The following is a 27,457-nucleotide window of genomic DNA, read 5'->3' as shown; positions in this document are numbered from 1 at the left end:
CTGTATCATCTCTCTCCTGTCAGAGCCTCTTCCAAACATCAGCCTGTTTAATGCTCTCATATCTTCAACATCTCGAGTAAATTATACTGCACAGTTTTCTCTCCAATAAAAGAATATTTACTGCATGAGTCTGTTTTCCATTTTATCTGAAACATTCAAGGAGGAGATCTTTTACTGTATTTTGGTGATATTGCCCTTAAATGTGACTAAAGCTTTCATACAGTGGTGATCACGGACATAACTCTGAGATCAGTCTGACTGAACTCTGAAAATCACTGAGTGTTATTTCACAGAACCATAATTAGATTAACTCAAACGGAAACACGCGGTGTTAAACAGTAGTATAATTATCATTAACTGTCAAAGTAAGTGCGTATTTTGCTTGTTTCCGTTTCCATCAAAAATCGAATTAATTAATAATTGTTTGATTTGTGTTGATGAAGGCCTGCCTCCTTCTCCTCACAGTCACTTTTTACGAGACCATGAGTGTGTTTCATTTTTTGTTCTGTCAGTCTTGGATGTGACTCCTGAAAAGAGATTCACCATGATTCTGGTTCTCCTTTCACAGTCAGTACTGCTGGTTTCTCTCTCAGACTGACTGAAGATGAGTGATCTGGAGTCTCCAGGATCCAGCCGTCTGTCTGTGACCGACACAAAGTAAGATACTGTCTCTAATGTACACGAAGGAAATAGAGAACATAGGTGAAATCAGTATGTAGAAACAATTACAAGTTTAAAAGGACAAGTAAGATTGAGTGGGAGAGGACTGGTTTAACAGGAAGAAGAGAAAATTCCACAGTATCCGTGCAAAAAGTTTCACTTTGAAATCTTTAAAAGAATGTGGACAAACAGGTGGACTTGGTGTCAGTGGAGTTTACTCCTGGAAGTTTGAGATTATGATGATTATTACTTCAAAAACACCTGTACAGACGTTTATCACTCATTCCATACCAGCGCAGTGCCCAGTAACACTTTGAGGTGACTGGAGCTTTATATATAAAATGAATGCAGTCCGATCAGTTTATGAGAATAGTCAAAGTGACTTTGGTAATATTAGTTGCCAATTTTTAGTTGGTATTGGTTTGTAAGATTAGTTTAAAATAAAGACTTCATTTTAACTGAATTTTGTTACGTCTCAAGAATTTGGACGTTTAGCCTTAAGGACAAACCTAAGGAGGAGGTTGGACTTTAGAGTTGAGCCCAGAGATGTACGGCTGAGTGAGGGGCTACTTTTTGTCATCAAACTAAAAAGAAATAAAATGTAGGCTTAGAAGACACGGTTGGTTGTTTGGTTCAGCATCTCTGAATATCTTCAGAGCTGTAGAGGCTTCAGAATGTAGAAGTTTGGATGGAAACTCCAAATACTTGAAGCCCACAAGATGCATCTTTAAAAAGTCAAAAAGAAGCGAAGAATTGCTGTCGCTAAAACCAAAATAACATTTATAACAACAACAAAAGTGTATGATTTGGTAATATGATTGGAATGGAACAAATGGATTCTGAAAATCAGAGATTGAGTTTCCAAGTGAATAATGCAGCTGAAAAATTTTCCTGTTATATGAAGACTTTTAACCTGTAGTTCAGTATTGATCTGCCACAGTCAGCGAACAAAACTGCCAAAAAGGAAAAAGACATTAAGATCCTCAAAAGCTTGGCATAATATAGTCATACATTTTCACCTGAATACATCTGCCCTGTGCAAATCCGTTTCGAAGGCCTTTGCAGCTAATAATGGTCAATATATTAATTTAAAGAACACAGAAAAACAGCTGGTTCTTTTTCAGGGTTTCATAGCTTTTTTGTGTAGAATGCCAAGCTTTAATATTATAGAGATTTGCAAGTATCTACAAAGCATGATATGATGTGAAGTTCAACATCTGGGACATGTGTCCCGCTATGCATTGCAGAAAATGACTCAATCTCTTAGTACAGCAAACAAACAATGCAGGAGGGCGGGAAAATAATGGTCTCCTCTGCCGTGGCATCAGAAGTTGAGAATTGACGGGACAAAGTGTTGGGTTTCTCGTTTTGGGTTGCCGGGTCTATAGATCATAACACAGTTGAACCAAGCAAAGGAGAGGGCCCACCTGGTTTGTCTTGAGTGGCTGCTGTGAGATATGCAAGATGCTTGTGGTCAGTCAAACGATGAACAATGAGCAGGTGTTCTGCTCCCTCCCGCCAGCTAGCAGTTCCACTTCTCCCACGTCATAGTTTTGCTCAGTTCGAGAAAGACAGCAGAAGGGAAAAAGCTGCATTTTCCCTTCCTTGTTCTGGAACAAGATGAACTCCATCAACGATAAATTGTTGGGTGGTCACACACAGCTGACTGCAGCTTTCCAGTCTTATAAACAGTACATTTGTACAATGACTGAAACCAGCCCACTGGCTGTGACGTCAGTTCCTTGATCATGAATATGCAAATTGTCATGACCATTGATCAACAATCATTGATCAAAGACCATTGATCGTGGAATAATCTTCCACACTGCACCTAACGTGACAAACTGAAAGCAGTCATTGGGTGGGAAACCTTGAGGAGAACACTTTTGACCTTAGAGAAGAGCTCTGCATAGAAAAGGATCAGGTTTGAACTTAGTTTGTGCAGCTGTACCTTTAACTAAGGCAAGTTCCTGCATCAACTCGTCCTGTTGTCTTTTTGAACTGTGCTTCACTATTCACTACAGATGAATGCACTGTAAACACCTGCGTGTGAGTCACTTTGGTCACTTTGACAGTTGCACTGGTAATAATAATTTTCCCTTTGTGTCCTCAGAGAGAACAGTGATGTTGGTGTGGAGGAGGAGGAGCAGTTGTCCTGCTGTGCTTTGGGTCAAGATGTCTCAGAGGATTCAGTCGCTACCAGTTGTGGCATCTCTGTCCAAAGTAAGAGTCGGTATCCGTGTGCTGATGAACACATTTTTGAAAACTTGACTTCTTGTTTTGTAGGTGCATGAAAAAGATTTCATTCGATTTTTTATGGTATAGGTTTTTTTCCTGTTTTACTTTGAATGTTGTTTCCTTTCATGTCTCACGTTAGTTTTACTTCCTGCTTTGTGATTGTCTTAATTATTTTTCACCTGGTTTGCTAAAGTTCAGCTGTCATGTTCCCCACCTGCTCACAATATCAGGCAATCCTCAATATATACTACTCAAAACAATCAGAGGAACACACTGAAAACATAATGGCTCTCGCGCGGAGAAAAACATGCTGGAGATCAATACTGATGCAAACTGGGTGATGTGTTAGAAACGAAAGGATTCAATTGTTTGTTGGAAATAAATGATCAAAATACTGGATACTGGCTGAATCCAAATACAAACAGAAAATCAGAGTAAAAAACGCTGCAGCAGGCTTTTCCATTTGGCTCTGATTTCATAGCAGCAGCTCAAAATGAAATAGTTTGTATGGCTGCGTGTGCTGCTGGGCCAAAAGTTTAGCTGGTCATTTGTAGATTTTTAGATGAAATAAAAAACGAGCTCTTACTTTCAGACTCCAGCCCCGCCCTTCAGCAGCATCCTGCTGGCTGGCACAACCTTGCCATTGGCTGCTGCCAGGGACTCAACAGGTTAGAACAAAAATATAAATATTATATCTGAGTTCTTATGTGGACCCGCCTTCCAGACACAACGTCACCTTCCATGAATGTCCACAGGTTAGCGGCCCTCGCTCTGCTGGTCCTCCAAAGTAAGAAAAAATGAGAAAAAATAAGGAGCAGACCAAGCAAAAGAGGGTATTTAAAGAGACAGTGCTCTTAAGGTTCATTTTTGGCGAGTTTTATTATCTAAATGTCATTGTGTCACTTTCTTATGAGGCTTCAGTGAACTGAAAAAGCTTCTGGGATGAGAAGCGAAACGTCTTCAAAAAAGTTAAAGAAGTCCGGTTGCTTTTTTCCCCCAAGCTCCTTAGAGTTCTCTGAAAATGGTCAGGTAGAAGGACTGGACTGAAAATGAGTAAAAAAGCAGCCAAAGCCCAAGGAAGTTGAAAGACTGGAAACTATTGCTGAGGTCATGTCAGTGGAAAAAGTTACCTACAAGTCTGGCACCTTGGAAGCAAAACATAAAGAAATAAGGTGTAAGGCCAAATGTTTGGTCCTGCAGCCAACCGGACCATGAAATATAGAGCACAGGTGAACAAAGTGAGGCAGCAGTTTGCTGATTTCCACCTTGTGCCTTTCATGTTGATCAGCTTAGTAGTTTGCCAGCTTTCTAGCTGTTAAAGACTTTTGGCGAGAGGTTATTCATATTTGAACTCTAATTGAACCCCTCTTTTTTACTGTTTTTTTGTTTGTTTGTTTTTGGGGTTTTTTGTTGTCTTAGATGGCCTGACTCAGCAGGTGGGGGCAGTTTCTGAGTTCACCTTCGTTCAAACAGTGCAGAAATGGTTTCGCTATGCTCCAGACCGGATGGGTGGTGCAGGATGCCCGATATCCAGCCCCGTCATGGAGTAAACTAAAAACAGTAAATAATACATTTAACAAACAAGCAAGCTCTAAATTCAAGCGGAGAGACTGCAGACGTAGCCGCACCATTCCAGGGATTTTTGGTTAGCATGAGGGGTCTAGCCAGGACCCTTACTGGATACTTGGTGGGAATCGAACGTGCGACTCCAAAGATGTGTAGTATTACCACTACACTATCCAGCTGCGCTACACTATCCAACAAAAAAAGTTTTTAGAAAATTTGATAAAGTCTGATGCTTAATATTGTAGGGATATTAATATCCCTACAATATTAATACGGATTAATAACACAGAGAAGTCATACTTCTGTTATGACAGAATTAATTGGGTAAATTATATTTACAATTGTAACATTGTAAACTTAATGTTATGATTTTACATTATATTAAATTGTAACATGATGTAAAATCGTAACATTGTAAACTTAACGTTACAATTTTACATTATGTTGCAATTTAACATAATGTGAAATTGTAACATTGTAAACATAATGTTACAATTGGAACATCAGTCCATCTATCCATGCATCTTCATCCGCTTTATCCGAGGCCGGGTCGCGGGGGCAGCAGCCTAAGCAAAGAGGCCCAGACCCAACACGCTGTGTACTCACCTTTGCTAAGTACATGTGAGATCTTGAATAAAAAAAACAAAACACACTTTTCTTTTCTGTTTTATTGAAAGCACTTTACAGAAAGTGTAATTGTTTGTAATGAAGAAAGAAGTAGGTAGGTTTCCATGTGTAATTAGTGTGTGATAATGCTGCAGAAGAAGCTTAATGTGTACTTTGGAAAAACAATGGGGGAAAAAGCTGGCTGAAGAAGAAAAGATAAATGTCCTTTTTTTTCAAGCCTTCTCTGGCCAGCCGTTTCAGTGCCACGGCCCTTGCTTGGGGGGCGGGGAGACGTGCACTGGCGTTTCCTTTTTGCTTTTTCCTGCTCTCGCCAAGTCCTCCGCCCGCTCTACATCTCTCTTATTAGCTTTTATTACCCGAAAATCACAATCAAGAGATGTTGAATGAAAAAAAGAAAAGAAAAGAAAAGCTACTTTTGTTTTGTGTTTTATTGAAAGCACTTTACAGAAATTGTAATTGTTTGTAATGAAGAAAGAAGTAGGTAGGTTTGCATGTGTAATTAGTGTGTTATTGCAGAAGAAGCTTAATGTGTAGTTTGCAAAAACAATGGGAAAAAAAGGTGGCCGAAGAAGAAAAGATAAATGTCCTTTTTTTTAAGCATTCCCTCGGCCGGTCGTTTGGCTTATGACATGTGGCGAGGACTCTGCTACAGAACTCCGCCAGTTCGAACCCCCCACGAACTCACTGCCACGGCCCTGCGCGGGGGGCGGGGAAACGCACTCGCATTTCCTTTTTGCTTTTTCCTGCTCGAGCCAAGTCCTCCGCCCGCTCTTCATCTCTCTCATTACCCCTTATTACCTTACACTCATGCCTTTGCCTTTCACCACTTCAAAACGAAGCCTACTTCAATATTACCTTCATACGCTCTCTTTGCTTTTGGCTTTCCTCATGCTGTGTACTCACCTTTGCTAAGTACATGTGAACAGATCTTGAATAAAAAAACAAAACAAAACACACTTTTCTTTTCTGTTTTATTGAAAGCACTTTACAGAAAGTGTAATTGTTTGTGATGAAGAAAGAAGTAGGTAGGTTTCCATGTGTAATTAGTGTGTTATTGCAGAAGAAGCTTAATGTGTACTTTGGAAAAACGATGAGAAAAAAAGGTGGCCGAAGAAGAAATGATAAATGTCCTTTTTTTTCAAGCCTTCTCTCAGCCGGCAGTTTCAGTGCCACGGCCCTCGCTTGGGGGGTGGGGAGACGTGCCCCCCAAGGAGACCTGCTAGATTGTTCAGAAGGTTGTTCTCATCCATCCAGATGGAGGATCACTAACAGGAGCGTGGAAGACTCCAGAATCCACTCTGGCTGGAATCCGGTGGATATGCAGTGTGTACAGGTACAGGACCATTTAAACGGACAGCATTTATAGAATGACTATTAAAAGTCAGCGAGTGTCAGTAATGTTAATGTGGTTATGTTAGTAATACACCGAGTGCTAATATAAGAGCTTTAAGATGCATTTGTAGATATTATTACGTGTTTTACCGTCTTTATGGTGCTAGCTTAAAGTTACGGTGTAAACGTTAGCTTATATTGGAGGAAAGCTGTTACTGGTTAAACGATGTTAGCACAGAAATATTAGCTTCTGTCATGACTGATGAAGTTACTAGTTAATAAAGTTTTCAGTAAAGTGATTAATCGCAGCCACAGGTTGACAGCAAATATCTCGATTAGCTTCAGTGCATCTGTAATAAATATGTGCAAGTTTCAGTGCTTCGTTTAAACTGTATGATACTTATACTGACCCAGGGTCAGTGTAAAATACAATCCTAGCTGTGTGAACAAAGCCACTGTAAATTTAATCCTGCATGACAAACCTCAGGATGCAGATTATTATTACTCTTTCCTGCTGGCACACCTGAGAGTCAGCTAGAAACTTATAGTGACGTGGACATCATGCAAAGACTGCCAGACTCTGTAATACTGCAAATGATCAGTGACTCAGGTTAACACTAAACTTCAAACGGTACCTCTGTGTGCTGAACATCTAGGATTGAGTCAGGCTGCATTGACTGTGGGACTTTAATGTGTTAAAAGCAGGTTGAAGACGGCTCAGAAACATTTGAAGATTAAAATTTAGCATTATGGCTGCTGGTGGTTTGTAATATCTACTCAGCTGTATTTTTGTTACTAATTTATGTTTGTTGTTGTTTAACACAGATTTCAGAAGAGCAAATATGCTTAATAGTTTAACTAGATTTCATTTGTCAGTGTTTGACTGCTGAGTCACCGGAAGAACTCATTTCATTCATTCTCCATATGATGTTAATTTACAGAAATGTTTCACAGGAACTGATTTCTCCCAAAGGTTGAACTAGTGTGTTTCCATAGATTACCTCTGTATGAATGTACTTCTTAAATGAAGGCAAGTGTTTGTCCTTTTTTGTTCCTCAGGTACAGTACGTGATATCAAGGGCAGGTGGTCAACACTGGGGACAAGAAGCAGACATACTTCCAAGAGGGAGCTGCAGTGAGGTCAGAGGTCAGAATCTGAAACAGCTCAGGTTTATATTTTAGAGGTTATAAAAAATCAAAATGTATTTATAAAGAAACCTTTAAATAATAGTCATAATTATGATTATTATAAGAAATATCAAACATTTAAGTGGATTTTCTGTTACACATATTGTGTTAGCCCTGCGATAAACTGGCAGCCTGTCTTTGTCCTGTATCAGCTGGGATAGGCTTCATCCTCCCGCAACCTTGAATTGGATACATTTTATTCCAATTATGTAATCTGATCATTTACAAACTCAAGGTATCTAATCAAAATGTAAGTAATAATTATAAAATGGGAAAGCAGAAATAAGTGTGACATAAATGTAAATGTGTGAGCTGACATAGAGCTACATGCAGTCTGAAAAACCTTTGTTGTCAAGTTTGCAGGTATATCAGCACGAGACATTCTTACATAGAAGAGACATTAAAGTCTCTAACTCAGTGAAGCATTATTGGTCCCGTCTGTTTGGATAAATATAGTAAGTTGATGTATGTCCATTTATTGACACATTTTCTTAAGTGCTTATCCAGTTCAGGATCACAGTGGAGCTGCAGCTGGATATGTTCACTAAATAAACCTTACAAAAGTTAACAATAAACCTGCATCCATGTACGTTGTTGTCCACAGGATGAGAAAATCAAACTGGAACACTGTGGAACATGTTAATAAATGTTTGTGTGTTTATGCCTGTGTCTTTCACAGGAGGCGCTGGAAGGTTTCCCTAATAGTTCCTGGTGAATCAAAGCAGAACCATAAAGGTTGCTGGACTGCATGATGGCCTTACCCCTGAGCAGTCATCCTGTTAAAGGATGAACCAGTTAGAAGCTGTTTTCAAAGTAGCTGAGCAGATTTCATCTCAAGTAAGCGATTAACTGTTTGTTCATCTGTTCCGCCACTTAAAGAGCATTTAAGGACGTCTTTTGAGTGTCCAGTTGAATTAATTCTACTGGCTCTCATGGTCATTTGTTATTATAGTCATATTTTTCATGTTCATCCAGCTATTTAGTAAATTCTATCTATTTAGTAATATCCGTCAGCTATAAAATGTAATATAAATATAAAAATATCTAAATATCTCCTGCCCTTTATGTTTTAATGATGTAAGTCTGTTATCGTGTTACATTAGCATTCCTCACATATCAATGAGATGCTGTACAGTACAATCCTACTGACACAGCAGAGGGATAACGACAGCTATTCAACATCGTTACACGACACATTCGAGCTGCATGACGCAGACAAAGTGACTAAATCATCTTTTTGTGGTTTATTGTCTTCAAACCAGCAGACAAAGCCGATGGCAGAAGATGTCAGAGAAGAACTTCAGGCCGTGGACTGAAAAGGTATTTTTTTCTTGTTATCAAAAGACATTTGGAGTGGCAGCTTCTACAACTGGTTGTGCTAAAGTAAAGCTTACAGTCTAAGAAATCACAGTGTTGATATTCAGCACAAAGAGAAAAGCTCACTTGTTTGAATTTATTTACAATCATAGTTTTATAAATTCTGACTGTAAACAGCTTTTACAGCTTTGATATTGTTTGACACTCGATATCAGGTGATAGGGTTTAATTTAAAGGTTTCTGTGTCCCAATGAGCCATTTACACTGATCAGTGTCAGTTTAACTGTAACACATTCATTATTTAGATTCAACAAAGAAATAACTGAATGTAAAAAATGGCAGCCCTCAGGCAGGTTTATAGAGATACATGCATGCATTATGAAATTTATGTATCCCAGATAATTGTTATTCATCTAGTCATGGCAGACCTACCTCTTCCTCCCAAGTTAACTGCAACCCAAAATAACTAGTGGGGCTATTTACACACTCACAACCAGTGTGGGGTAAAAAGAGCCACCAAAAAACTGTCAGCCACAGATGTGCTAGAAGAGTTAGAAGCTCTACTTATGGAGAAACTTTCTAAGTCTAACAGGGGACAGGAACTCCTGCCCAAGTAACATGATATAAGCCCACATACAGCCCAGCCATAAAGTGAACCAAGTTAAAGACAGCATGGGACCAAATGCATGTAACCAGCCTGCACCCACCTGACATTTCTTCCTCCTGAATTAAATGAATGAAGGGATGAAAGTTAAATGACTACAAACCTAAAGCCACTAGTTCCCACACTGGAGCTCCCTGACACTGTGTGTTAACTGTATTTAGCTTGTATCAACAGTTGTAACAGGCTAAGCCACCTGAGACACTGCATTGAATTTGTTCCTGTCTTACTGGTTTCAGCTGACTGGTTTCAACTCAGATATTCTGCTTTTTCCTTTCAGTAGATCAAAGCAGCTCGTGCTCCTTCTGCTTCCAATTTAGAAGAAGAAGAAGAAGGCGAAGGCTTCAGCGAAGTGGCGTTCATGGTCTCAGTGAACAGTCACGGTCACACACTGCATGTGGTTTTAAAAGCAACATGTCTGTTCACCACAACAATGGAGATGTGTAATATTAGTGCAGCTATGGTTTGTTCTTGAACATCAGTTCTGTTTTCTACTTTGATCACTCAGACCAAAAAAGTGTTGTTTTCAGATTCTTTCTTTTAAATCTATAAAGCACCTGTTCATTTTTTTTATTACAATTAGTTTCACATAAATGTTAGTGTTTCCTTTTATGATCTTTTAATGCTTACACTACACTGTACATGAAATCAAACCTAATAATGAGGCAGATAACATTCCTGTTACGATCCAGACTAGTGGTCTTACTGGGGCCGGTGAACAGGACTGTAAGCTTGCCATTGTGCCAGTTAAAGTAAAATCAAAGAGAGGTCAAAGAATAGTGGAAACGTATGCCTTTCTGGACCAAGGGAGTTCAGCATCCTTTTGTACAGCGGGTCTTATGGACAAGCTGAATATTGCTGGGAGGAGGACAAAGATTCTCCTGCGCACCATGGGACAGGAGAAAGTGGTGGACAGTTTCATTGTACCTGAACTTGAAGTTGCTGGATTGGACAGTGACATGTACTGTGATATGCCTAACCTCTTCACTCAGCATAAAATGCCTGTAGATATTGGTAACATCCCAAATCAACAGGACCTGGTTGACTGGCCACATTTGAAGCATGTTCATTTGCCAGAAATTAAGGCCAATGTTGAGCTTTTGATTGGCATGAATATGCCCAGAGCTCTAGAACCTTTGGAGGTCATCCGGAGTGTAGGTGATGGACCCTTTGCCATTAGGACTGTGCTCGGCTGGACTGTGAATGGGCCACCTAATCGAGAATGCTGTGGAAGGCCAGGATGTTTGGCAACAGTTACCGCCAACAGAGTTTCTGCTGTCACACTGGACAAGCTATGGAAACAGCAGTTCAAGATGGATTTTCCTGAGAGCAGCAATGATGAACAGATGGGGCTGTCAAAGGAAGACTTGAAGTTCCTGGAATTGGCCAGCAAGATGGTGACTTTGGGGGATTGGCACTACAGCATTGCCCTGCCACTAAAAGACCGAGACATAAGAATGCCTGACAACTGTGCAATTGAGCAACGAGCCTTAGGTTTGAAGAAAAGGTTCATCAGAGATAAAGACTTTCATAAAGACTACACTGCCTTCATGACAGATCTTATATCTAGAGGATATGCAAAGAGAGTCCCAGTCACAGAATTAGAGCGCCAGAAATGGGGAAGGATTAAACGTAACTTTGTTCCTGGAGATGTGGTCCTTATAGTGGATGATTCTGCACCTCGTGGTTCTTGGCTCATTGGGAGAGTCACCGGAGCTGCACCAGATGAAAGGGGGCTTGTGCGTCAGGTCTGGATTAAGACCCCAACCAGCCATGTGTGCAGACCCATCACAAAGATATGCCTTCTTCAGGAGGCCTCTGACCCATGACTATGACATTTTTGACACAGTGTGACATAACTAACTTTGAATTGACTTTAATGTTATGAGATGTACATCAGACTGACTATATTTAGGCTAAGTGCTGGTAACCTCTGGCCCATGACTGACTGACCATGTGCAGACAGAAGAAAAGAAGAGAAGACATGAGAAAATAACTTTGGTGGACTTTTGAGTATGTTATGTTGTCTCACTGGGTGTCTGTGATATGATGAAGTGTGTGTTGTGAGTTATGGTGTTGGATGTGTAATTATTACTGTAAAAATGTAATAATTAGGGGCCGGAATGTTGTGGATAGGCGTAGCTTTGGGTCACGTGGTGTCAGTAATAGTGATTGCTATATCACCTGTTCACGGCCCGAGGGAAATTTTGTGAATGAGTGGGTGATGGGGGAAGTCGACTTTTGCTGACCGCTCAAGCGTCCCAAGGCGTTCCCAGGCCAGCCGAGAGATATAATCTCTCCAGCGTGTCCTGGGTCTGCCCCGGGGCCTGCTCCCGGTGGGACATGCCTGGAACACCTCACCCAGGAGGCGCCCAGGGGGCATCCTTGTCAGATGCCCGAACCACCTCAGCTGGCTCCTTTCGATGTGGAGCAGCAGCTGCTCTACTCTGAGCCCCTCCCGGACGGCCGAACTTCTCACCCTATCTCTAAGGGAGAGGCCAGCCACCCTTCGGAGGAAGCTCATTTCTGCCGCTTGTATACGCGATCTCGTTCTTTCGGTCACTACCCACAGCTCGTGGCCATAGGTGAGGGTAGGGATTGTAACATTGTAAACATAATACAATTTTACATTATGTTACTGTCAGAGTCGGACGGTGCCCCGACCGGTCGACCTGTGTGTGTGTGTTTTTTTGTTCTCCTCTCTCGCTCCGCTTTTTCTCCGCTGCGATTGTTACCTCCGACCCGTAAGTGCTGCCACTCTGAGCTGCCTAATAAGCCTGGACGCGATCGAGACGGAGAGACGGAAGGGGACACTTCACTGATTCTAGGGAGTTTTGTGGACACACGAGGGGAGACGGGGAGAGGAGCACTGAAGGGACTTGCACTGTGGATAACTGTGGATTGATTTTGGCTTCACTGTAAATAAAGACACTGTTCAACTTAAACGAGAAGTCCGCGTCTAGGTTCGCTAACTCACCACCCTTAACAGCTACAATTTAACATCATGTAAAATTGTAACATCATGTTTACAATGTTACAATTTTACATTATGTTAAATTGTTACATAATGTAAAATTGTAACATTATGTTTACAATGTTACAATTTGTAAATTGTAACATTGTAAACATAATGTTACAATTTTATATGATGTTAAACTGTAACATAATGTAAAATTGTAACATTATGTTTACAATGTTACAATTTTACATTATGTTAAATTGTAACATAATGCTTAACAGATAATGGTTATCCTCTTTTTATATCATACATCATTGTCTCTGTAGGAGGGTCTGGAGCACTCCCTGCTGAGCCGCTGGGCTCAGTACCTTGCAGGCAGGTCTGACGATGACTTCATCATCTCACCTGAGCTCAAAATTCTGGTGCGTGAAGGCGTCCCTCGGGAGTATCGGCAGAGAGTGTGGCGCTGTTTGGTCCGAGCCAGAACTTTGACAAGCCAAGAGTGCCACATGCAACGCTATCAGCAGGTACAGCTGTAGAGAGAGAGAGTGCTTTATCCGCACCTGAGCACAGGTGGCTCCTCCTTCTTCCTGTTGGGAATGCTGGCGAGCACTCAGTAATCCTGTTCTGTTTCCAGCTGTGTGAGAAGAGTCGGACAGCTCCTAATCCTGCCTCCAGGCAGGTCCAGCTGGACCTTCACCGAACCCTGACGACCAATCAGCACTTCTCCTCGCCGTCCAGCCCCGCCCTCCAGCCCTGCCCTCCAGCAGCTCCGCCGCATCCTTCTGGCCTTCTCCGGGCATAACCCTGCCATTGGCTACTGCCAGGTACTCAACAGGTCAGAACAAAAGTATAAATTTTATATCTGAGTTCTTATGTGGACCCGCCTTCCAGGCAGAACCTCACCTTCCATGAATGTCCACAGGTTAGCGGCCCTCGCTCTGCTGGTCCTCCAAAGTGACGAAGACGCCTTCTGGTGTCTGGTGGCAGTGGTGGAAGCCATCATGCCTCAGGACTACTACACCAAGAATCTGGTTGGCCTCTCAGGTCAGCAGACACACTCACCTGCTTGCCTGCTGTGATCTGTTTTAGTGATCAGTGAGGCTGATCTCTGTGAGTCTTTGTGCTCAGGCGGACCAGCGCGTGCTGAAGGACTTCATGGCGGAGAAGCTTCCTCGCCTGGCATCTCACTTTGAGGATCACAACATTGACGTCTCTCTGGTCACCTTCAACTGGTTCCTGGTGGTTTTTGTGGAGAGTCTGCCCAGCGACATCCTGATGCCTCTGTGGGACGCCTTCCTGTATGAGGGTACCAAGGTACCATACACCCGAACACACCATGACAGAAATGCAGACAACACTTGAATGCACCACAGTAGTGTCCATGGAAACAAAAATGATTTTGTTTTCACCTTTAGATGTCTTTATTTACATTTTAGGAGTAATAAGACATTGTTTACTAAGCATGGGGAACTGTCATGTGACATGAAATAGGAGTGGGAAAGCAGATCATTCTAGTAACGACCTCACAGTCTACCACAAGCAGCGTAAATCCAGACGATGAGCGGGACAATGGCTTTGGGCTTGTTTCTGCAATGTGACAAATGCAGCACAGCTTTTACATCATTTGTCTCAGGAAATAAAATCACAGTTCAGACACAGAAATATATACCACACAGGGATAAATGCTGACAACAGCTTCAGCCACGTAGATCCAACCCAAAAGTTTAATTTAAACTTAAAGCTCAACTACCAAGTAAGTTAATATTATCTGGCAACTGAGGAACCAAGTGGCTTATTGGAAATCGATCAGAGCTGTAATGAGTAAAGGGCCCAACTGCACCACAACTGAAAGAGTAATTTTATGACTCACCTCCTCAAAGTTTCCAATTAATTGTGTGGCGTGAGTGTCCTGTTATGAAATGCGTGTCTGTGCTGCAGGTGATCTTCAGATACACTCTGGCTCTGTTCAAATACAAAGAGGACGACATCCTGAAGATTCACGACAGCGTGGAGATCTACCAGTACCTACGCTTCTTCACAAAGACCGTCTCCAATGCCAGGTACGCACTCGCCTCCACCAGCCTTAATCTACGAGCTGTTACACTCTCAGAAGTGTAGCGGATGTAGCTGTTGAATCTTTGAGCTTCAAACCCTTTTTACTGAAATTTTGTGAGAAGTTTAAATTTCCCTGATCACAGTAACAACGATTTAAAGATTTTTAAGTATCTGCAGCTCTCGGATACATGTGGTCCAGTCAGTCCAGTATTTCCTGCTCAAACTGCAGTACCTGAAGTATCAAGCAGCATAAAACAGAAACACTCAAGCTGATCAGTTTCCAGTTCCTCTGTGTTGGTGATCGAGTCCTTTCCACCTGCGTGTGTCCATGCAGGAAGCTGACCAGCATCGCCTTCAACGACATGAACCCATTCCCCAGCCGGCTGCTGAGGAACCGGCGAGTGCTCCACCTGGAGCGCCTGCAGGCGGAGCTGCGTGAGCTGGAGGAGCAGCACAAGGAGTTCATCACAGAGAGCGTCGTACGGAAAGACAAAGAGCTCGACGTCATGGTGAGCGAGGACGACGAGGACCTCTGATCACACGGGACGCTTCAGCTGCTCACTTCGAGACGACGATGAGTTTTCCATGAGTTCAAGAGAATTTCACTAAACCGGCTGTTAACTGGTTTCCTTCACACCAAACACAGGATTGTGTCAGGTTCACCATCTCTACTAACACTACAAGGAAACAGACGCATACAGATTTAACTGCATCACATCTCTGAAACAAGCTTGCAGTAAACAAATGTGTACTGTGTTCACGTGTGTAATAAGTCAGGCTGCAGAAATGTGCAGATGTATTTCAGTGAATTCATTTGGATTAATATGTGATAGCTTATTTATTTCATTGCATCTTTTGCTTTATACCTAAAAATGCGTGACATTTCTAAATGTAGTCACATCCCTATGAAACATGGTTGATTATCAGCTGTAGTCACAGCTGGTGATAAAGTAATTAAAATGTCCAGCTATTCAAAAATAGGGCATTCTGCACAATGAGTACTTTTTGGTACTTGAAGTATATTTTGATGCTGATGCTTCAGGGCATTGTGCTGCATTGTCGAAGCTCTCTGGGCTTCCGGTTAGAACGACCTCACAGTGTTTTATTTTGATCTGGTGTAAAGTGCATTGTGCAGAAATGACAGCATGATAGTCACATGATAAAACTGACTTTTCTTTTTTTTTTTTAAATTTTACTGGGTGTGCATCTTGTTCAAATGTCTTTTTCAGCATTTGTACATAAATATTCTGTATATAAATATTTGATTTTCATTTATTTTACAGAGTCCTTTATTTTGTTTCACAAATATGACATTCATGTCAAATGACATCTGCAGACTTTATAATGACCAGCAGGGGGCAGTGTATTGCAGTCTATGAGAACATTTACTGAGACCTGTTTCATGCACTAGTTTCATGTCTCATTGAATCCAACATGATGTTGATTTTGTAAATTAAGGTCACATCTTCATCACATCTAATTTCAAAACACTGATCAATTTTAAAAAAAAATGAATTCCATACCAATTGCAGGAATAAAATAGGAATAAATAACAAACGAGAAATACATACAAAACAAGAGAAAGGCACACATGAGAGAACAGGTCACATGACAGCACAGCATTATCTACCCACAATTTGAACTAAATAACAGATAGCACAGGCAATGAAAACAAACGGAAATCAGAATAAATTTAAAAACTTTTATTGATGTTAACTTGAAGTGCTGAATTAGCCCTGTTGTCAGTTCAAATCACTTCAATCTATAGCGCACTTTAAGGTCTTTAGACCTTGAAAAGGAATACACTGCAAGGTAAGCTTGCAGCATCTTACTTTAAGGTCAACTGTGAAACTTTGTGGAAAGCCTGAGACAAGTTGATGAGTCAGTGAAGCGCACTTCCTTCTGATGACGGCTATACTGAGGTGAGTTTTTAAGCATATCCTGAACTTTATTCATTATTAGACTTCTGACACCTGGCAAATAAACTCTCACGCGATATGAGAACATAACAGCAAAAAGCCAGTAGCTGGTACATGAATGGATAAAAATTGGATCCCTCTTATATTACGTTGTTTTGAACCTAACCGCATCCACTGAATTAATGCAGTTTTCAGGACAGTAAAAACAGAGAACTCTGATATACACAATTTCTGATTGCTGATAGTGTTTCTTAATGCAAAATGGGCTTCCATTTAAAATGCAATTGCTTTATGTTCGATCTTTAGCGAAGAAGGGTCATTTTTGATTCTGTGGACAAGGGATGCAAATGGAATGTGAAGGCAACAGGTAGTAGGGTGAATTAGGGTTTCGTGTGGTCTTCAGTGCATGAATTTTATTGCCACTTTATTTCAACTTTTTATTAATGTACTCAAAAGAAAAACAAGAACCACAAAGGAGATTCTTGTGATTCTTGTTTGTGCTATCTGTTTGTGAAAGAAAGCACATTTTACCACATCATACTGTGTTTGCTGCCATTTATTTTACTCGTCCTGCCTGAGTGTCTGGGCTGCGTTTGTCTGTGCACCTTTGTTCTGGCCTTCTGCTGATGGGTTTCACATGCTGGGCTTTCCCTCTTGGTCCACACCCAGCAGCCTGCTGCTGACCACACACAGCCTACAAACTGATCCATCCATGCATCCATCCATGCATGCATGGCCTGGTTATTGTTGAGTTATCACCTCCAGCTCCTTGCTCATAACCAGGTAGATACTGGGCTGGGCCTGATCTCTGAGCTCAATAACAATGACAAAAATGCCAAACACTTTACTCTTCATGGTAAAAAATGTTTATAATACAGTAAAAACTGGATGTAGCCAAAATCAGTGTTTTATATACAGTGTAAGTGAACAACATTGCTACACTGCTGGTGTTTGATTGATAGAGGCTTTCTTTATAAGAACTATGATATCATTTCTTTTGCTGATTAACAGTTTTTATATAATTTTTATATCATATATAGCTTTCAAGAAGCCAAAGATCACTGGACGAAAAGACTACAGACCTGTGGCTCTGACATCTGGTCAGGAAGTCTTTTGAGCGCCTGGTTCTCTCCTATCTTAAGACCCTCACGGCCCCCCTCCTGGACCCCCTGCAGTTTGCATACAGAGCCAACAGGTCTGTAGACGATGCCATCAACATGGCCCTACACTTTGTCCTGCAGAATCTATGCCAGGATCCTGTTTGTGGACTTCAGCTCTACCTTCAACACCATCCTTTCAGACCTTCTTCAAGGATTGCTTTCCCAGATGAATGTGCCTGATCCCATCTGCCGGTGGATCACTGACTTCCTGACGGACAGGAAGCAACCAGTGAGGCTGGGGAAGAATGTCTTGGACTCCCGGACCATCAGCACGAGCTCCCCTCAGGGCTGTGTTCTTTCTTCTATGCCCTTCTCCCTGTACACCAACTGCTGCACCTCCAACCACCAGTCTGTCAAATTAATTAAGCTTGCAGATGACACCACCATTATTGGACTCCTCTCAGACGGGGATAAGTCTGCCTACAGGATGGAGGCTGAACATCTGGTGTCCTGATGCAGCCGCAACAACCAGGTGCTGAATAAGTGTTATTTTCATTTACCACTGGCCCAAGTACATTTTTATTGGCTTGTGAACAAAGCTGTAGTTTTTGTATTTTTAAATATTAACGCAATTTAATTGAGACATTATTTATATTATTTCACTTTCAATGTGAAAAATGCTGTAAAAACGTTGAAAATAATGGTCACCCCTGTTCGCTGCAATGTAAAATAGTACAACTGCTGTCAGCCTTCATTAAGTTGCATCATTTAAACATTTTCATATTTTTATTCAACTTCTGCAGGATGCTTTGATGAAAGACTCCCTTTTCCCAAGTAGAGGCTTTACTAGAGGTCACAGGAACAGCGCTGCTGTTTTGGATGCGGAAAAATGTTGTCTTTCACTCTACCTGAGCTCAGTGTCCCAGTAAGGGCTCCGCCTCATTGTAGCTGACGCTGAAATGTTTGTGTGGGTTGCCATGACAACACCAGAAGTGCATCTGAGATCGTGTCCAAATTCATGGGCTGCATCCTCCTGAGGACTCGGTGTTCTGACAAAACGTCTTACTTTGGCAAAACGTCCTACCGTAAGTAGTTCATGCGTTCTCGGCGGCTCTAGTGACCCTCGAACTCTCGGCTAGCTATCGAGGTGGTGGATAACATACGTCTCCCCCACAAGAGCACGAATCTACAACTTTTCTACTACTGTTTTTACAAGGCGTACACGGTAAAAACATTATGCTGTTATTTGTTAAGCACTTGTGCATCTTGTGAAAAGAAATAAGTGGCTGAGATGGATGTCATATGTGCTATTGATATTATTTTACTCGTTTCTAGTTTTCACGGTGCTCCATGATTGTGAGAGGAATAAAAAAGAATTGTGGACATCAGTACGAAGCATGGATTCTTTTGACCAGAGTAGATACACTGGTCCCTTGAATATACTAATCTTTTTGAGGTGGGTGACTGTTCCTGTGTATTTACAGAAACAATGGTTGTGATAACCTCAGCTGTTTCAGAGGGTGACTGTTCGTTGCTTTGCGCACTTTTAAATCTGTATACAATGGTTTGTTCCCTTTTTGTGTTCTGAGGTTTAAACAAAGATGTACTAGATGTATTATACCGGTCCCTCGAATCTACAAATCTTTTAGATGTGGATGACTGTTCATTTTCATCTGTGTTTACAGAAACACTGGGTGTTGGAACCTCAGTAGTTTCTTTTTGGCTGACAGACTCTGGAGCTGTACAAGAGGAATAAAGAGCTGCAATGCTTTTGTGAACCTGACCTGGGAAGGGAGAGAAATATATTTTTGTTTTGTTTTTGTTTGTCTTCTTGTTTTATTTGATTCCTTGTGGGATTTGGATCCAACAAGTAAAGTATGCATATTATGCACACACACAAACACACATGCAGCTATTACCATTTCTTGTATTCTTGAATAAAGACATTGATCTGACACATTTAAAATGCAGCCAATTGTTTTTATTGTTATATTATTAAGAAAAAAGAAAAGGTGGGGGTGGGGGGATGTAAAGAAGAGCTTAAAGGAAAGGGCTAGAGGAGAGAAAACCCCAACAATTAGCAGGGCATTTTTTTACTTGGACAAATTGTTAATAAAGTTTCCATATCTGTAACAATGATGACAGTATAATTGTTTATAAACAATTATATTGACAATTATATGTGTCCAGTATGTTGGCTCATTTTCTTTTACTTTTTGCATTTGAAAATAAAAGTTGGGCTGATTTTGACACCATTACAAGAAGTGTTGTTAATGATTCTTTTTGAATTAAAATCAGGTTACCACAAATTGTTTTTGAATTTAATTTCATTTGAAATGTTTGTCAGTGGGTAAACAATTCGTAATGCAAAGTCAGAAACATCGAGTTATTCTTGTACTGCATGCTTGCAATAAATAAGTTGTCCTAACAGTCAGTCAAAGGAGCTTGGAAAGAAAAGCGTCTGGACTTCTTTGAGTTGAAGTGACTGATATATATATTTTTTGTCTGTTTGTTTTGTTGGTTTTTGTTTTTTGCCCTTTATCACCATTCCTCTTCCCTGCTGTTTTTCTTTCCCTCTTTCTTTCTCCCCTTTCTTTCCCCCAGTCATGTCTGTCCTATGTGTAGCAAGTGAAAATAAAATAAACAAGAAAAACAAAGGTGAATCAAATAGACCAATACGGCAAGGCCGGGATGGTCCATTTGGTAAAGTAAATCCGTTAGTTATATTTAACATAATGTTAAATGGCAACATTCTGTTTACAATGTTACCATTTCACATTATGTTAAATGGTAACATTCTGTTTACAATGTTACCATTTTACATTGTGTTAAATGGTAACATTCTGTTTACAATGTTACCATTTTACCTTGTGTTAAATGGTAACATTCTGTTTACAATGTTACCATTTTACATTATGTTAAATGGTAACATTCTGTTTACAATGTTACCATTTTACCTTGTGTTAAATGGTAACATTCTGTTTACAATGTTACCATTTTACATTGTGTTAAATGGTAACATTCTGTTTACAATGTTACCATTTTACATTGTGTTAAATGGTAACATTCTGTTTACAATGTTACCATTTAACATTGTGTTAAATGGTAACATTCTGTTTACAATGTTACCATTTTACATTGTGTTAAATGGTAACATTCTGTTTACAATGTTACCATTTCACATTGTGTTAAATGGTAACATTCTGTTTACAATGTTACCATTTTACATTGTGTTAAATGGTAACATTCTGTTTACAATGTTACCATTTCACATTGTGTTAAATGGTAACATTCTGTTTACAATGTTACCATTTTACATTGTGTTAAATGGTAACATTCTGTTTACAATGTTACCATTTCACATTGTGTTAAATGGTAACATTCTGTTTACAATGTTACCATTTTACATTGTGTTAAATGGTAACATTCTGTTTACAATGTTACCATTTAACATTGTGTTAAATGGTAACATTCTGTTTACAATGTTACCATTTTACATTGTGTTAAATGGTAACATTCTGTTTACAATGTTACCATTTTACATTGTGTTAAATGGTAACATTCTGTTTACAATGTTACCATTTTACATTATGTTAAATGGTAACATTCTGTTTACAATGTTACCATTTTACATTATGTTAAATGGTAACATTATGTTTACAATGTTACCATTTACATTATGTTAAATTGTAACATTATGTTTACGATGTTACCATTTTACATTATGTTAGATTGTCAGTAGGCCTGGTACCGGAACCGGTACTGGACCCCCTTTTACTTTCAGCCATCAGAAGAGGGTACACTGTGGTCATAACAATACTCAGACTGTAGCATTTAAAGGTCCCAAAGTGTACCAGGAAAATATCCCCCGCACGATTACACCAGCAGCCTGAATTGTGAATGTGAGGGAGGATGGATCCATGCTTTCATGTTGTTCACTCCAGGCTGATATAAAAATGATATAACTAATACTACTTCTACTAATAATGACAATAACAACAAAATAATAATAATAATGTCAAAAATACCAGTAATAATAATAACAATAACAACATAAACAACAACATTACTACTAATAATAATAAAGATAAACAAATGTATTAAAAAATTAATAATGATAATAATAATAATAAAACTGATCATAACAGTAACAATATCAATCATAACAACAAGAGTACTAACAACAATAATAACAATAACAATGAAGGTGTTGCTGCAGATCTGAGTCCCGACTCTGCTGCCTTTCTAGTGCGGCAAAGAAAGTAAGAAATAGAAAAAGAAAAACACAAATAAACTGAGTGTGAGGGTTTTTCTACAAGTTACACTGAATATTTGCACAGACATGCTGACTGTTTGCTGGGAGACGTCACCTGTCTTTTATAGAATAGCAGGTAAGCTGTTCTCTGCCGCTGCTCACACACAGACTCACACGTGGTCTGGCAGACCAACTCGTCATCGTACGTGAGCCGGCTGTCTGTGACGTCGTCTCTTCCGCTCATCTGGTGAACGCCGTCACAGACGTAATGTCCTGAGAGGAGAAGGCGCACTTATTAACGTCTCATAAACTTTCAAAGCTGACCTGCATTCAGCACATGTGTCTGAAAGCACCCACTCACCGCTGTAAGCTGAGGAGCCCAAACGACTGATCACGCTGACCAACAAATAGCGAGCAGTTTACTGGGAGAGGGCAGCGGCACCACCCGTTAGCTTAGAAATGGGCTCCATCCATACTTGAAATGAACGGTGTGCCTTTTCCCTTACCTCTTCAGTAAAGGCTGTGTCCTGGCTGATCACCAGCTGCTGTGTCAGAACAATGGGGCTGTTCTTCTTCTCCACGGTGAACGATGGAGTGAACGTAAACCACTTCAGATGGAGGATCAGCACACTGAAAGAGATGAGACAAAGAGGAGAGGCTCAAAGGAAGACGCAAGGAGGACATGACATGAACAAAACTGACACCGACTGAACTGTGGTGGTTTGAGGCCTTTGGGGACCGATTTGAGGTTACTCACTTTGGCAGGTTCAAGAACAACAGCTCCTCTTTGATCTTCTTAGCTCCGCACTGGCATTCGTAGTCCAACAGGCCGCCCTGCAGCAGGGAGCAGGAGGAACAGGTGCATTAGAGTTAAACTCTTTTACAGATGAATTCACATATTCGTGGGAGCAAGCCTGTTCACAGAATAGAGTCTAAACGAGCTCTTACTTTCAGACTCCAGCCCCGCCCTTCAGCAGCTCCGCAGCATCCTGCTGGCTGGCACAACCTTGCCATTGGCTGCTGCCAGGGACTCAACAGGTTAGAACAAAAATATAAATATTATATCTGAGTTCTTATGTGGACCCGCCTTCCAGACACAACGTCACCTTCCATGAATGTCCACAGGTTAGCGGCCCTCGCTCTGCTGGTCCTCCAAAGTAAGAAAAAATGAGAAAAAATAAGGAGCAGACCAAGCAAAAGAGGGTATTTAAAGAGACAGTGCTCTTAAGGTGCATTTTTGGCGAGTTTTATTATCTAAATGTCATTGTGTCACTTTCTTATGAGGCTTCAGTGAACTGAAAAAGCTTCTGGGATGAGAAGCGAAACGTCTTCAAAAAAGTTAAAGAAGTCCGGTTGCTTTTTTCCCCCAAGCTCCTTAGAGTTCTCTGAAAATGGTCAGGTAGAAGGACTGGACTGAAAATGAGTAAAAAAGCAGCCAAAGCCCAAGGAAGTTGAAAGACTGGAAACTATTGCTGAGGTCATGTCAGTGTAAAAAGTTACCTACAAGTCTGGCACCTTGGAAGCAAAACATAAAGAAATAAGGTGTAAGGCCAAATGTTTGGTCCTGCAGCCAACCGGACCATGAAATATAGAGCACAGGTGAACAAAGTGAGGCAGCAGTTTGCTGATTTCCACCTTGTGCCTTTCATGTTGATCAGCTTAGTAGTTTGCCAGCTTTCTAGCTGTTAAAGACTTTTGGCGAGAGGTTATTCATATTTGAACTCTAATTGAACCCCTCTTTTTTACTGTTTTTTTGTTTGTTTGTTTTTGGGGTTTTTTGTTGTCTTAGATGGCCTGACTCAGCAGGTGGGGGCAGTTTCTGAGTTCACCTTCGTTCAAACAGTGCAGAAATGGTTTCGCTATGCTCCAGACCGGATGGGTGGTGCAGGACGCCCGATATCCAGCCCCGTCATGGAGTAAACTAAAAACAGTAAATAATACATTTAACAAACAAGCAAGCTCTAAATTTAAGCGGAGAGACTGCAGACGTAGCCGCACCATTCCAGGGATTTTTGGTTAGCATGAGGGGTCTAGCCAGGACCCTTACTGGATACTGGGTGGGAATCGAACGTGCGACTCCAAAGATATGTAGTATTACCACTACACTATCCAGCTGCGCTACACTATCCAACAAAAAAAGTTTTTAGAAAATTTGATAAAGTCTGATGCTTAATATTGTAGGGATATTAATCTCCCTATGATATTAATACGGATTAAAATTGTAACATTATGTTTACAATGTTACAATTTTACATTATGTTAAATTGTAACATAATGCTTAACAGATAATGGTTATCCTCTTTTTATATCATACATCATTGTCTCTGTAGGAGGGTCTGGAGCACCCCCTGCTGAGCCGCTGGGCTCAGTACCTTGCAGGCAGGTCCGACGATGACTTCATCATCTCACCTGAGCTCAAAATTCTGGTGCGTGAAGGCGTCCCTCGGGAGTATCGGCAGAGTGTGGCGCTGTTTGGTCCGAGCCAGAACTTTGACAAGCCAAGAGTGCCACACGCAACGCTATCAGCAGGTACAGCTGTAGAGAGAGAGAGTGTGTTGAAATAAGAAGAGAAAATTCTCTCAATTATGGAGACAGTCAAATGGTTTATTTATGTTTGATGTGTGCTTTACATTTGTGTGGCTGTTAATAAAGTTAGCGCGCTCTAGGGGGCGTATGCGTTCATCAAAAAATGGCCGAAGGCTGATGTGTGATTATTCCTCCCAAAATGTCGTTGATGAAGTTAGCTATGCACGTTAGATTTTACTGCGCATTTTCATACCTCTGCCAACAGGTTATGGGCCCAGGAAGCTAAGAAGTTTTCCAAAAGAGTCCATGTCGTTTTGCCACCGAGAGAAACGCCGCGACGTACTGCGCACTCGGTGAGGATTAGCATACCATGCTAGCGCCATGAGCCGACGAGCCGCTGAGTCAAATAGCCGTTGGGCTCGGCTAGTTTTTGATGGGGATGAAAAGAATTACGAACTATGGGAGACGAAATTTTTGGGCCACCTTCGTCTGCAAGGTTTAAGAGACATTATTTTGAAGCAGCCTACCGACGCGGAGGGAGAAGAAGAGAGAGCAAAGAATGCAGAGGCCTACGCGGAGCTGATCCAGTTTCTGGATGACAAAAGTTTGTCTCTTGTTATGCGAGAAGCAGCGGATGATGGACGAAAGGCGCTGGGGATTCTAAGAAACTATTATGCAGGTAAAGGAAAGCCTCGTATAATTAGCCTGTACACAGAACTCACTTCGCTCCAAAAGTGAGAGTGTGACTGAGTATGTGATACGAGCAGAGACAATAATCACAGCCCTGAGGAATGCTGGTGAAACTTTGAGTGATGGGCTATTGGTAGCAATGGTTTTGAAGGGACTGCCAGAATCGTTCAAACCGTTTGCTATCCATGTCACACAAAGTGAAGTTGAAGTGACTTTTGCTGAATTTAAAACTAAACTGCGAAGCTTTGAAGACACAGAGAAAATGCGCGCCGCAGCGTCAGATGACAACATCATGAAAGCACGTGCACGACCTGTAACATGTTGACTCATGTGTGTATCAGCCACTAGATGGCACTGTGTTGCTGCAATGTGTGTAATTCACTCGCGAGCAAGAAGCTCCAGAGGAAATGGAGAAGTAGACGAAATAAAGTGGAAGCGGAGCAGAGATCAGTGTGTGCGTGCAGTTAATAAGAAGCTCGGTATACATACAAAAACAAAACATGGTGTCAGAGTAGCGGCTTTCTACGCAATCCCTCGCCGTCGGACAGCGCAGACATGGAGGCTTACGGCGTTCCCACACCGCGTATGGATTGGGACTCCAGCAACCTGCCTGAGGCATGGCGGCGTTTCAAGCAGCACGCCGAGCTAATGTTCGCTGGTCCTCTTCGGGGGAAGGAGGAGGCAGACAAATGCAGCTACCTTCTTCTATGGGTCGGTGAGAAAGGACGGGACGTCTACAACACGTGGACGCTCACCGCAGACGACTCCCGAAAGCTTCAGACGTACTACGATAAGTACACTGATTACATCATACCGAAAGCTAACCCAATCTACGCCCGATATAAGTTTCATGAAAAGATGCAGGGTGAAAATGAGACATTTGAACAGTTTATTACGGAACTGAAACTACTTGCTAAAGACTGTGGGTACCCAAATACAGATGAAATGGTCAGGGATCGCATTGTATTTGCCACTAACTCGCCACACGTCCGAGAAAAGCTACTCAGCCAAGGCGCAGAGCTCACGCTAGAGAAAGCTATAGATATAGCACGATCACACGAGCTAGCAAAGCAACAGCTAAAAACTATGGGTCACTCCAGGGGCCAAGAAACTGTGCACGCCATCGGCAGGAAATCGCACAGACAAGAATATCAAACAAGAAGCGTGAGACCAAAAGAACACGCTAATGCAACACTAAAAACGTGCAGCTATTGTGCCGGACAACACGGTAATAAAGACACCTGCCCAGCAAAAGGGAAGCAATGTGCAAAATGCAAGAAAATGAACCATTTTGCGAGAGCATGCAGGTCAAGACTCCCTTCGCAGACAAAAGCCCACCTCAAATCAGTACACACTGTGAGAGAGAACATAGAAATGTCAACTATGGACACAGATGAGGACCAAGACTGTTTCTACATTGATAGCATCACCATAGAAAATGAAGGAAGAAATGATGAGCAAGCATATGCAGACATGCAGCTTGGTTCCCCCCCACAGACAGTGAGGTTTAAAGTTGACACTGGGGCGCAAGCAAACACAATTCCAGCTAACATGTTCCAGACACTCTTCCCACACGTGACACTGAAGCCTGTCACACACAAGCTCACAGATTATGGGGGACACTCACTCAGTGTGGAAGGAAAATGCCAGTTAAAATGCAAACACAAAGACAAGACCTGCACGTTGGAATTCCATGTTGTTAACACAAGCGCCCCACCTGTATTAGCAATGAAAGCTTGCCGTGACCTTAACCTGGTAAGGATTGTGATGGCAGTGACGGAGGAAAGAGGCAAGACAACCAACAGTTCACAGGCAATACTAGACGAATATGCAGACGTATTCAAAGGGATAGGAGAATTTCCTGGTGAATGCAGTTTCCATGTAAATCCAGACGTTGCACCCACAGTCAGCCCACCTCGTCGGATTCCCATTGCTCTGCGAGCCCGACTCAAAGACGAGCTCGACAACATGGAAAGGAACCAAATCATATGCAAGGTCACAGATCCTACGGACTGGGTGAATGCACTTGTTGTCGTGGAAAAACCCAAGACAGGCAGACTCAGAGTATGTCTGGACCCCAGACCCCTCAACAAGGCTATACAAAGACCCCATTACCCTCTACCCACCTTGGAGGATGTCACCACAAAACTTGCTGGAGCCAAGTATTTCAGTGTTTTGGACGCCAGATTAGGCTACTGGGCCATTAAGCTAAGCCACGAATCATCTCTGTTAACCACATTTAATACTGTGTTTGGCAGGTACCGCTTCCTCAGGTTGCCATTCGGCATAATCTCAGCTCAGGATGAGTTCCAGCGACGCGTGGACGAGACCTACGAGGGCCTGAGGGGCGTGGCAGCCATT

The 27,457-nt window shown here is 41.5% G+C and overlaps 2 protein-coding genes across 2 annotated transcripts in view; both read left to right on the top strand.

Annotated features, from left to right (window-relative positions):
- The window catches only part of LOC146638214 (uncharacterized), a 240,182-nt gene that overhangs the window by 193,899 nt on the left and 18,826 nt on the right, over positions 1-27,457 (top strand). The window lies entirely within an intron of this gene.
- On the top strand, positions 13,424-15,142 carry LOC146638216 (TBC1 domain family member 2A-like). Its single transcript, XM_085360525.1, has 4 exons — positions 13,424-13,583; positions 13,669-13,865; positions 14,490-14,611; positions 14,941-15,142. The coding sequence occupies exons 1-4, from the start codon at positions 13,424-13,426 to the stop codon at positions 15,140-15,142; spliced, it is 681 nt and encodes a 226-aa protein (XP_085216651.1).

This window comes from Diplotaxodon limnothrissa, linkage group LG2 (genome assembly GCF_057381915.1).
Source record: "Diplotaxodon limnothrissa isolate DT_005_m linkage group LG2, D_limnothrissa_male_GT1.1, whole genome shotgun sequence".
NCBI classification, from domain to species: domain Eukaryota; kingdom Metazoa; phylum Chordata; class Actinopteri; order Cichliformes; family Cichlidae; genus Diplotaxodon; species Diplotaxodon limnothrissa.
The sequence above is the reverse complement of the archived record's forward strand: the minus strand, read 5'-3'. Positions and strand labels throughout refer to the sequence as shown.

Excerpts from the sequence above, each read along its gene's own strand:
- LOC146638216 (XM_085360525.1), top strand. The coding sequence starts at position 13,424 with ATGTGGACCCGCCTTCCAGGCAGAACCTCACCTTCCATGAATGTCCAC. Across the intron at positions 13,584-13,668 it reads CTACTACACCAAGAATCTGG|TTTGTGCTCAGGCGGACCAG; the intron begins TTGGCCTCTCAG and ends TCTCTGTGAGTC. Across the intron at positions 13,866-14,489 it reads TCCTGTATGAGGGTACCAAG|GTGATCTTCAGATACACTCT; the intron begins GTACCATACACC and ends TCTGTGCTGCAG.